The 12,569-nt window shown below is 34.0% G+C and overlaps 1 protein-coding gene across 5 annotated transcripts in view; it reads right to left on the minus strand.

Moving 5' to 3' along the window:
- CPQ (carboxypeptidase Q) overlaps positions 1 to 12,569 on the minus strand; it is a 651,739-nt gene that overhangs the window by 370,076 nt on the left and 269,094 nt on the right. For all 5 annotated transcript variants that reach the window (XM_074268920.1, XM_074268909.1, XM_074268930.1 and 2 more), the window contains one exon: positions 8,694 to 8,901. In XM_074268920.1, coding sequence (XP_074125021.1) covers positions 8,694 to 8,901 — 208 coding nt within the window. The remainder of the gene's footprint in view (positions 1 to 8,693; positions 8,902 to 12,569) is intronic.

Below are 12,569 nucleotides of genomic sequence, written 5' to 3' on the forward strand. Positions count from 1 at the left end.
ATAGACCAAGCTATTAACCAACTTCCTAAGAAAAAGTCCCCAGGACCAGATGGATTTACAGGTGAATTCTACCAAACATTTAAAGAACAACTAACTCCAATGCTATGTAAACTATTTGAAAAAATAGGGATTGAAGGAGTCCTACCAAATTCCTTCTATGACACAGACATGGTACTGATACCTAAACCAGGTAGATCGAAAACTGAGAAAGAAAACTATAGACCAATTTCCTTAATGAATATTGATGCTAAAATCTTAAATAAGATATTAGCAAATAGACTTCAGAAAATCATCCCCAGGATAATACACTATGACCAAGTGGGATTTATACCAGGAATGCAGGGATGGTTTAATATTAGGAAAACTATTAGTATAATTGACCATATTAATAATCAAATTAATAAAAACCATATGATCATCTCAATAGATGCAGAAAAGGCATTTGATAAAATCCAACATCCATTCCTACTAAAAACGCTTGAGAGTATAGGAATAAATGGACTATTCCTTAAAATAATAAGGAGCATATATTTAAAACCTTCAGTAAACATCATATGTAATGGTGATAAACTAGAACCTTTCCCTGTAAGATCAGGAGTGAAACAAGGTTGCCCACTATCACCATTACTATTCAATATAGTACTAGAAACTCTAGCCTTGGCAATAAGAGCCGAGAAAGAGATCCAAGGAATTAGAGTAGGAAATGAAGAAATCAAATTGTCACTTTTCGCAGATGACATGATGGTATACTTAGAGAACCCCAAAGACTCTGCTAAAAAGCTATTAGAAATAATTCAGAATTTTAGCAAAGTCGCAGGATACAAAATAAATCCACATAAATCCTCAGGATTTTTATACATTACCAACACAATCCAACAGCAAGAGATACAAAGAGAAATTCCATTCAAAATAACAGTCGATAGTATCAAATATTTGGGAATATATCTACCAAAGGAGAGTCAGGAATTATATGAGCAAAATTACAAAACACTTGCCACAAAAATAAAGTCAGATTTAAATAATTGGAAAGACATTCAATGTTCTTGGATAGGCCGAGCGAATATAATAAAGATGACAATACTCCCCAAACTAATCTATTTATTTAGTGCTATACCAATCAGACTCCCAAGAAACTATTTTAATGACCTAGAAAAAATAACAACAAAATTCATATGGAAGAATAAAAGGTCGAGAATTGCAAGGGAACTAATGAAAAAAAAGTCAGAGGAAGGTGGTCTAAGTGTACCTGATTTAAAGCTATATTATAAAGCAACAGTCACCAAAACCATTTGGTATTGGCTAAGAAATAGACTAGTTGATCAGTGGCATAGGTTAGGTTCACAGGACAAGATAGTGAATAAAAATAGCAATCTAATCTTTGACAAACCCAAAGATCCCAAATTTTGGGATAAGAATTCATTATTTAACAAAAACTGCTGGGAAAACTGGAAATTAGTATGGCAGAAACTAGGCATGGACCCACATTTAACACCACATACTAAGATTAGATCAAAATGGGTCCAAGATTTAGGCATAAAGAACGAAATCATAAATAAATTGGAGGAACATGGGATGGTTTACCTCTCAGACTTGTGGAGGAGGAAGGAGTTTGTGTCCAAGGGAGAACTAGAGACCATTATTGATCACAAAATAGAACATTTTGATTACACCAAATTAAAAAGTTTCTGCACAAACAAAACTAATGCAAACAAGATTAGAAGGGAAGTAACAAATTGGGAAAAAATTTTTACAGTTAAAGGTTCTGATAAAGGCCTCATCTCCAAAATATACAGAGAATTGACTTTAATTTATAAGAAATCAAGCCATTCTCCAATTGATAAATGGTCAAAGGATATGAACAGACAATTTTCAGATGATGAAATTAAAACTATTTCCACTCATATGAAAGAGTGTTCCAAATCACTATTGATCAGAGAAATGCAAATTAAGACAACTCTGAGGTATCATTACACACCTGTCAGATTGGCTAAAATGACAGGAACAAATAACGATGAATGTTGGAGGGGCTGTGGGAAAACTGGGACACTGATGCATTGTTGGTGGAGTTGTGAAAGAATCCAACCATTCTGGAGAGCAATCTGGAATTATGCCCAAAAAGTTATCAAAATGTGCATACCCTTTGACCCAGCCATACTACTACTGGGCTTATACCCCAAGGAACTACTAGAGAAGGGAAAGGGTCCTGTATGTGCCAAAATGTTTGTGGCAGCCCTTTTCATAGTGGCTAGAAGCTGGAAGATGAATGGATGTCCATCAATTGGAGAATGGTTGGGTAAACTATGGTATATGAATGTTATGGAATATTACTGTTCTATAAGAAATGACCAACAGGAGAAATACAGAGAGGCTTGGAGAGACTTACATCAACTCATGCTGAGTGAAACGAGCAGAACCAGAAGATCATTATACACTTCAACAATGATACTGTACGAGGATGTATGCTGATGGAAGTGGATTTCTTCAACATAGAGAAGAGCTAATCCAATTCCAATTGATTAATGATGGACAGAACCAGCTACATCCAGAAAAGGAATGGGAAATGAATGTAAACTGTTATTTTTACCTTCTGAATCCAATTCTTCCTGTGCAACAAAAAATTCGGTTCTACACACATATATTGTATCTAAATTATACTGTAATATATTTAACATATATAAGACTGCTTGCCATCAGGGGGAGGGGGTTGGGGGAGGAAGGGAAAAAATCTGAATAGAAGTAAGTGCAAGGGATAATGTTGTAAAAAATTACCCATGCATATGTACTGTCAAAAAATGTTATAATTATAAAATAAAATAAAAAATTAAAAAAAAAAAAAAAAAAAAAAAAAAAAAAAAAAAGGTAAAATAGAAATCAAATAGACTCTAAGTTTCACAATACTTTACTTAAGTAACAATGAACAAATCACCTCTAGGCACCTCTGAGTATCCTATTTGTAAAATGAGTATAAGCAGGCATAGTTTCAACTTGTTATGACTAAGACTCAAATGACATGTGAACAAGTTTGAGAAATTTTAAGGTACAACAAATGTCACCCATTGTTGAAATTATTGTTGATGTTATCTTTATTACTTCCACTTCCATACCTTTATTCACATTTGCCTTCTGCCTTTTATTCCTATCTTACTAATTCTATTAAATTTCTACCTATCATTCAAGGACTATCTCAAATGACACTTTATTCAGGGACCAGGTTGGCCAACCTTCTTTTTTTTTCTTGCTCTGACTCCCTTTGACTCTCTTGGACTGTGTCCCCATGCTTCAGCTGCCATTTTATCCTAGAGCTTCCATTAGCACTTGAAGCAATCTCTCTCAGGAATATACATCTTCCCCTGTGGCTTGCTCACCTAAGAATATCCCTCTACTATGCTAATGTTTTCTCCCTGATGAGTTCTTCCTAGGGTTTCTCTTTTTAGGAGTGGCTCAAGTTGGCCAACTTTCATTCCCTTCCCATCTCTGCTCTGACTTTCTGGAATTGGTCATAATTGTCATAATTGTCTCAACTGCCCCTCACTCTACAACAGCCCTTTGTCATTCTCATCTCCTTTTCTTCCTGAGTTCTTCCTGGAGCTTTCATTTTGAGGAATAGCTCAGACTGGCCAATCTTCATTCTTCTCCTACCTCTACTTCTGACCTTCTGGACTATAGTCCTATACACTTGTAATATACATTTCTCAGTTTTTTCTTAAATATTCTCTTTCTTCATTAGAATATATGTTCTTCAGAGCATGGGATGTTTATCTGTCTCTGTCTGTCTGCCTCTCTCTCTCTCTCTCTCTCCCTCCCTCCCTCCCTCCTTCCTTCCCTCCCTCCCATTTTCCCTATCTGTTCCTTCCTTCCTTCCCTCTCCCTCCCTCCCTCCCTCCCTCCCTCCCTCCCTCCCTCCCTCCCTTTCTTCCTTCCTTCCTTCCTTCCTTCCTTCCTTCCTTCCTTCCTTCCTTCCTTCCTTCCTTCCTTTCTCATAATCCTCAATTGTATCCTCACAATGAATGGGACACCATAAGAGCTTAATAAATGCTTATTACCTTCATTGTTCTCATAAGTGGAAGGGACTTCTTTTGGATTCTCACATTATATTATTTGTACCTCCCTTTCCCAATACTATTTTAAATGTTTTGTTGTTAGGTTTATGTTTATCTTAGCTTCCCTATTAAGAGTGTAAGCTTCATGGGAGGAGACAGCATTTTTTATTTATCTGTGTACCTCCCACAATCTATAGAGTAGCAGTTAATAATTGTATGTTGATGTGAACAAAAAAGTGATGTGATGTGATGTTGTAAATGATGCAGCAAAAAGCTTTAGTTTGACATTCAAGAGAGTGGAAAGTATCAGAAGCTTAATAATTAGAGGTAATAAAGGATTATTTAAGTTAATGTCAATTCGATTTCCTGTAATGTGTTAAGCTCAGGACAAAATGCAGACACAACCCAGCCCCTGTCTTGCATTTAGGGCTGGTCTAGCAGTGGCTGAGTAGGAACTCCTTCATAGGAAATCAATTGAATGATCCTGGAAAGTCACCTCCTGCTTAAAAAATCTTCCCTATCTTTCTTTTCAGGCAGAATGTTGTCCAAAGTTTCTATATTAGAAAATTATTCTTTTGAGGAAGCAAAAATAGCTTGTTTAACACGTTTACCCCAAATAAAAAAACTGCTCAGGCAGTCGAGAAGTAAGTGAATTATATTGACATATATGTCTGAATTCAGTTAAACTGTATTTTCAATTATCTCTTGTTCTAAACCTATCGCTTTATAACTGGACCCTAATTTAATCTAAATCTCTTTAGGACTCTTGCTTCTCAGTCAGTATATTAACAAATGGAGAAAATCTCCACATATTTTTCTGTGCATCTTTTTCTCTCCCTTCTTCCCCATAGGACACAGGTCTATTACTGGCTATTCTAACGTATAGCTATTGATGACTTTGACACCCTGTTCTGATGGCATCTTTTTTATTATAGCTTTTTACTGACAAAATATATGCAAGGGTAATTTTTCAACATTGATCCTTGCAAAAACTTCTGTTCCAACTTTTCCCCTCCTTCTGGCATCTTTGACAGACACCACTGATAGCACTAAGATTCACTACTGGTATCACTGACAGGAACCATTGGTAGAACTGCCAGATTACCAGCAGCAAAGACAGATGCCACTGGTACAACTAATAGATATCACTGGTATTACCAACAGACACTTTCCCAGCTGTCAAAGTGAAATTCTTAGAAACATGAATCTTACTCTATCATTTTTCTGCTCAAGAAACTTCTATGGCTCTCTCTTTCCACTAAGATAAAATAAAAACCCAACTGTTGGACTTTTTGCAAGCCACAACTTTCACAGTCTGACTCTAGCTTTCTTTTTTAGGATCACTACAGATTATTCTCCTTCACATAACATTTTTTAAAAAGAAATAACATTCTACCAATGGTTACTCATACAAGGTATTCCATTTTCAGTTTCTGTGACCTTGCTTGACTATCTCTCAAATCTTCAACTCGAGAACTATTATATTTGGAACATATAATAAACACAACAAATAATTTTACAATTGAGGAAACTTGGATTCAAGGAATTGCTCCAAGGTCCCCCAACTAGTAAACAAAAACTTAATTTGAACTGAAAAGTTCTGATCTCGACATACCAGCCTGTTTTAAACCATGGCAGAATCACTTAGATGGATGAGTTCTGATGCGACAATATACCAAGGCTCTATGATTTCATCAGTGTAGGAATTTTCATTGGCTAATCTCTAATCTCACAATCTTAAGGATTTCCCAAAATTCAAATTAACCTGCCCATAATCCTATTCTGTGAAGTGTCAGAGATAGAATATGAGCACATTCTTGATTCTAAATCTATATTCTCTAGCTACTACTTCACGTTAACTTATACATCTTAATAGGTTTGATTTGTTGTTCTAAACAGTTACATTAATCATGGCTTATATTGAGGATTTTTTTCAGGTGTTTGAATCACCTCATTCATTTTAATAATAGTTATTGTACCTTGTCAAAGCCTCCAGGGAACTTCCAAATGCCTAAGCAATAGTTAATTTCCTGAAAACTGTAAAAGAGAAGGAAAAGACATGCAAGTCTAAATTGTTAATAGTGGTAGGTGGTTTCCCCAACAAAAACACTGAGACTAGAACTGGTTCAGTCCAGGCCTATTACTAGTTTAGTTACTAACAGATTCTGAAATAAGAGAAAGCAATGCAAAGATTAACACCATATGTGCTTCTCCAGAGCTGAGATTCACATGGTTTCTTGAAAAATAAAGGAAGAATTCTTACCTGTAAATGTCTTTGCTTTAAATAATGTGTCCATGAATACCTAATAAGACGGTAGGAAGAGAATGTTTCTTTTCAAAAAGGTTGGTGTCAACTCTGAAGACTATCAATCAGCAATTTTCTACTGTTGCACTTTCCTCTGCCCCCCTATACTTAATTCCCCCCTTAAAGTTCTGCCTCCACATAAAAGGAGAAAAATTTGACAAATCCAGCAAACTTCTGCTTTGTTAAGAAGTAATTTCCATTGTAGCAAATTTACTTGGCATTACTTAGCACTTTGCTCTACTATAATTTGGAGCAATTTAACAAGGAAGTGTCAAGAAAAAGTAAATCAACCTAAACTAGCTAAACTACAATTTATGTCATTGTCAACCTGGAGGTGTTGATGGAAGATAAAGATGAAAGCCTTCAAAGGCCAACCTTATGAAACCTTCTGAAGACCTCAGGGAATTTCACCCATATTGGATTTAAAATGCTAGACATCAAGAGTTTTTGGTTTTTTTTTTTTAATGGAAATGACATTATAGAAGATTCATAAACATATGCTTTTCAGTTGCATTGTAAAAACTGTGGAGCCTTTTCCATCTGATTTGCAGCTGAAACCTTCCAAACATGTGGTCTCTTCAACTAGAATATGAGATAGTGAGGAGAAGAGACTGTTTTACTTTCCTATTTATATCCCTGGAACTTAGCACAGGCCTATACACATAGGAAGTACTCAATAAATGCTTTTTTCATCCATTTATTCAATATATCATCTATAAACTCAATATAGCCATACTGGCTAATTTGTTAGTGTTCATAATCAGCTCTTCATTTCACATGACTTTACCTTTGTAAGGATTGTTCCATACATCTGGAATGCTCTCCTTTTTCAAGAGCAGCATGGCATAATAAATAAAGTTCTGAACTGAGAATCAAGAAAGTTGGTATCAAGTTTCAATCCTGCCTTACTAGCTAACAACAACAATCCTACTTGTCTCCTTCATAAGGATGTAAGTTTCTTAAAGGGGCTATTTTTGCTTTTTCTCAGTATCCATAATTTTTATCGTGTACACTTAATAAGCTTTTTCTCTCCCCATTAAACCCTCCTTCACCCCCACAATATTCTGTCTCCATATAAATAGGAAATAAATTTAGCACATACAATAAACTTCTGCTTTCACTCAAGGATAAAAACAAATGACTTAAGAATAAATGTCATAGTATGCTTACAGGATGTAAAAATGACAAGAAGGTGGAGAATAGAGTTTAACCTAGTGGATTATAGGGTTAAGATAAAACACGAAAGATTGTGTCAGCCAATAACTTGGAATGGAATCCAATAAGAGGGAATTAAATGGAGATAATTGTCATGTTCTCTATTCAAGTTCAAAGAGTCAACTGAAAAAAGAACTCTGGATTTGAAGGCAGAGGACCTCAGTTTGATCTTAAATCTGTCACTTGCTTACAAATCGTAAAGATATGTCACTCTCTCCATTGTCCTAACTGGTAACAGAGAGCAAACCTTTACAAAAGTGAGAAAAGGCACATGAATTTCATGAGCAAGTTTCTTTGAATTAATGACAGCAATACAGAAAGGAGCCCAGAAACTCTGGTACTTCACAGATGTCTTCTATCTCTAGTCACCTCTTCCTCTGGTAACCTCTTGTCAAAATTCTAGCAATGTTACTCTGTAAATCATTTTCAAAAGAAAAATTTTCATCACTGCTAATGAAAAATAAGAAAACCTGTCAAAAGTGGCTTCATGTATACTTAACTTTTAAGATATCAATATTCTGGTTTTCTGGGAAAATTATGTAATTCAGCATCTTAAAACAAAGTAAAGACACCGTATATATCCGTATAGTTAGCTCTTATTTAGACTGATTTTTCCAATTTGTACATTATATTCAGGTCCTGTTTGCCTCACCCCCAGACAGTTGGATTTAATATTAATACCTTCATGGTACACAAAAAATAAAAAGGAAATAAAACAAACTGATAAGTTCTGCTTATTCTTGAGAAGCTTTGCCTAGAACTTTGAAGGAATAAAAACTTGAGCCTACTCTCTAAAAGAAGGACTTGGAAGTTGAGAGGCAGCATGGTATATTGAATAGAATACTAGGCTTGAAGTCTGGGTTTAAATCTAATAATAACGTGGTTCAGTACTATGGAGAGAGCACTTATCCACCATAAGCTTGTTTCCTCAGTTTTCTCTTTTTGATACTATGGCTACTTCTCAAAGATGTTATGAGATAAAATAGACAAGATCTTCTACAAAATTTATATTATTTATATCAATATCAGTGGAATTACAAATGCCTCTCTTCTCCAAATCCATTAAAAAGTAACTAATTGGAAGCTTACCTTCTGAATTGTATGAAGCATATTCTTTGTAGCATGGCACTTACCTGTTCTGGATATTTGCTTCCAGTGATCTCAGCCACAGTATTAAAGGATTCTGTATCTGGGTAGTTCTTTGCTTCCATCTTTAGTTGGATGACAATTTTAGTCCCCCGAGAAGCCATCCTTGCCATCATCTCTGCATCCTCCACAGTAATGCAGGCTGTTGGGATCTGAGGCACACCATCCTGGTAGAACTGAATTCCTGTGTGAGGACTTGAGAAAAAAAGCAGCCTTCATTAACCTCAAAAGACTGAATTCGATAACATAAAAACATTTATAAAATTTCATTAATATGTGCTCATTTGACTAATTCTTGTTTTGTTTTCCCTTTAATTTTCATTTATATTTTTCATATTTATGCATTTGTGTATTAGTTATATATTTGTTATATTTATATATAGTTTTATATCATATAAATACAAAATACGAAAAAAGAAAAAGACAAAAGAAAATAAAAACTATAACTAAATACAAAATAAGAAAAAATAGAAAAAGACAGAAAAAGGAAAAATAAAATAAAACATTATCATGTGCTCAGCAAAACATCAGAGAGGTTTCAAAATATGTAACAGTATATTTCCATTTCAAGAAATCATTTATACAAATAGAATTAATTTCTATGTATATGTATATGTTTTCTTTGCTGCCTTAAGAGTTATTCTAATTTTCTCTGCTGTATACTTTTACTTTACTTTTTTCCCCCTTACATCCTCCCCCAAGCAGGCTACAGTTAAACAGGGATACCTTTATATATGCATATACATGCACAAACACATCTATATATACACATACATATTCTCACATGCACATATACACATATGCATATGCATTTCTACATAGAGACATACATCTAAAACAATATCAATATGGCTGACATAATGTAGATTTCTCTCTTGATTGAATCTTTAAGTTTGATTTTGAGATGAATGATTACTAGTCCTATTTTTCTTTCCAATAAATTCTGCTCCTGATCTGTTATTCTGGTTTTGTATATCTCTTACTATCCCTGCTAATTCTTATACTTTACCTCTCCTCCTTAACTTGCTTTGTCAACTTAACCTCCTCCTACACTTGGACCCCTTCCTTATCTTCTCCCCCCACCTTTTTCCTCCTGCTTTATCTCATTCCCATTAATCTATATTCCATATCCAACTCCCAATAATCTAAACACTCTTTTATATTCTACCTTATCATATTACTTTCTCCCTTATTTTTTTTGGAGGGTACTATACCCCTGTCATGGTGTATATGTGTGTGTCTATGTATATGTATGTATTGTTTCCTATTTAACCCATTCATGAAGTGAACAGATTTTCAGAACTACCTGCCCTCCTCCCTCATCTAATGTTTCTACATCATTCTTTCTCTGCATCTCATTCATATAGCATAATTATAATTTTTATCTTTTTCTAGATGGTTTTGACTTTAGAGTCAGATCATGCTCAGCTCTGCTCCAGTTTTTCTTTTGGACCACCTAATCACTAATATCATTCTAAAACACAGGGTTTACATTTCCATATACAAAACATAAATAGTTTGCCATTATTAAGTCCCTTGAAATTAAATTTTGATTTTGGCTCTTATATGTTAAATTTTTTAGTGAGTTCAGGTTTAAATCTTGAAAATCTGAGTTCATTAAATACCTTTTTCTCACTCAAAATTATGCTGAATTTTGCTAGATATATACTTTTGGCCACAGACCTACTACTTTTGATTGTTAATATATGATATCCCAGGATCTCTGGTCTTTTATTGTAGCTGTTGATAAGGTCTGTACAATTCTTCTTATAGCTCCAGCATATTTGAATTATTTTTGTTTGTTTCTTGTAAAATTTCTCTTTGATCTGGGGGTTTTGAAATGTAGGAATAATGTTTCTAAGTGTTTTCCTTGCAGGATCTCTTTGAAGTCTTGATCAATGATTGTTTTTGATTTCTATTTTTCCTTCTTGTTCTATCACTTCAGGACAATTTTCTAATTTTTAGAATTATTGAATCAAGGTTTTTTTTTTAGTGATCATCGATTTCAGATAGTCAAATTTTCTTTCATTTTCTCTTCTTCATCTTTTCTCCAGATCTGTTGTTTTTCTCATAAGCTATTTCATTTTCTCTTCTTTTTTTTTTATTCTTCATATTTTGTTTTGTTATTTCTTGATCTTTTATAGCTTTACCAGCTTTACCTTTCCCAGTTCTAATTTTCAAAGAATTATTTTCTTCTTTTAGACTCTGGATTTTCTATTTTGTTTTAATTGGCTTTCTTTTCATTATGTTATTTTTTTTCTGGGTGGTTCTTTTTGTTGTTGTTGTTGTTTGTTTTTAGTTTTTCCTCAATATCTCTCATTTGGTTTTAAAAGTCCTCTGAGTTCTATAAATTCCTTCTGAGCTGGTAGTCATTTATTCTTTTTTTTATATATTTTTTATTTTTTATTAATTTTTATAATTATAACATTTTCTTTGACAGTACATATACATAGGTAATTTTTTTTTTACAACATTATCCCTTGTACTCCCTTCTATTCTGAGTTTTTCCCCTCCTTCCCTCCACCCCCTCACTACATGGCAGGCATTCCCATACATATTAAATACCTTATAGTATATCCTATGTACAATATATATGTGCAGAACCGAATTTTGTTGTTGTTGTTGTTGCAAAGGAAGGATTGTATTTGCAAGGTAAAAAGAATCTGGGAAGAGAAACAAAACAAAACCAAAAAACAAAACAAAACAAAACAAAACAAAACAAAACAAAACAAAAACAAAAAAACAAAAAAACAAAAAAACAAAAAAAAAAAAAAAAAAAAAAACCCAATGCTCACAGTTTACACTCATTTCTCAGTGTTCCTTTTCTGGATGTAGCTGATTCTGTCCATCATTGATCAATTGGAACTGGATTAACTCTTCTCTATGTTGAAGATATCCACTTCCATCAGAATACATCCTCATACAGTATCATTGTTGAAGTGTATAATGATCCCCTAGTTCTGCTCGTTTCACTTAGCATCAGTTGATATAAGTCTCTCCAAGTCTCTCTGTATTCCTCCTGTTGATGTCATTTCTTACAGAACAGTAATATTCCATAACATTCATATACCATAATTTACTCAACCATTCTCCAATTGATGGATATCCATTCATTTTCCAGTTTCTGGCCACTATTAAAAGGGCTGCAAAAACATTTTGGCACATACAGGTCCCTTTCCCTTCTTTAGTATTTCCTTGGGATATAAGCCCAGTAGTAGTACGGCTGGGTCAAAGGGTATGCACATTTTGATAACTTTTTGGGCATAATTCCAGATTGCTCTCCAGAATGGTTGGATTCTTTCACAACTCCACCAACAATGCATCAGTGTCTCAGTTTTCCCATAGCCCCTCCAACATTCATCATTATTTGTTCCTGTCATCTTAGCCAATCTGACAGGTGTGTAATGATATCTCAGAGTTGTCTTAATTTGCATTTCTCTGATCAATAGTGATTTGGAACAGTCTTTCATATAAGTGGAAATAGTTTTAATTTCATCATCTGAAAATTGTCTCTTCATATCCTTTGTATGTTTTCCCAATTTGTTACTTCCCTTCTAATCTTGTTTGCATTGGTTTTGTTTGTGCAAAACCTTTTTAATTTGATGTAATCAAAATTTTCTATTTTGTGATCAATAATGATCTCTAGTTCTCCTTTGAACACAAATTCCTTCCTCCTTCACAAGTCTGAAAGGTAAACTATCCTATGTTCCGCTAATTTATGATCTCATTCTTTATGCCTAAATCATGGACCCATTTTGATCTTATCTTAGTATATGGTGTTAAATGTGGGCCCATGCCTAGTTTCTGCCATTCATTTATAACTTCTGAAAATTAAAAAGCTTTAATAAAATTTTTTTAAAAAG

The sequence above is a fragment of the Sminthopsis crassicaudata genome, chromosome 1 (genome assembly GCF_048593235.1).
Source record: "Sminthopsis crassicaudata isolate SCR6 chromosome 1, ASM4859323v1, whole genome shotgun sequence".
Lineage (NCBI taxonomy): Eukaryota > Metazoa > Chordata > Mammalia > Dasyuromorphia > Dasyuridae > Sminthopsis > Sminthopsis crassicaudata.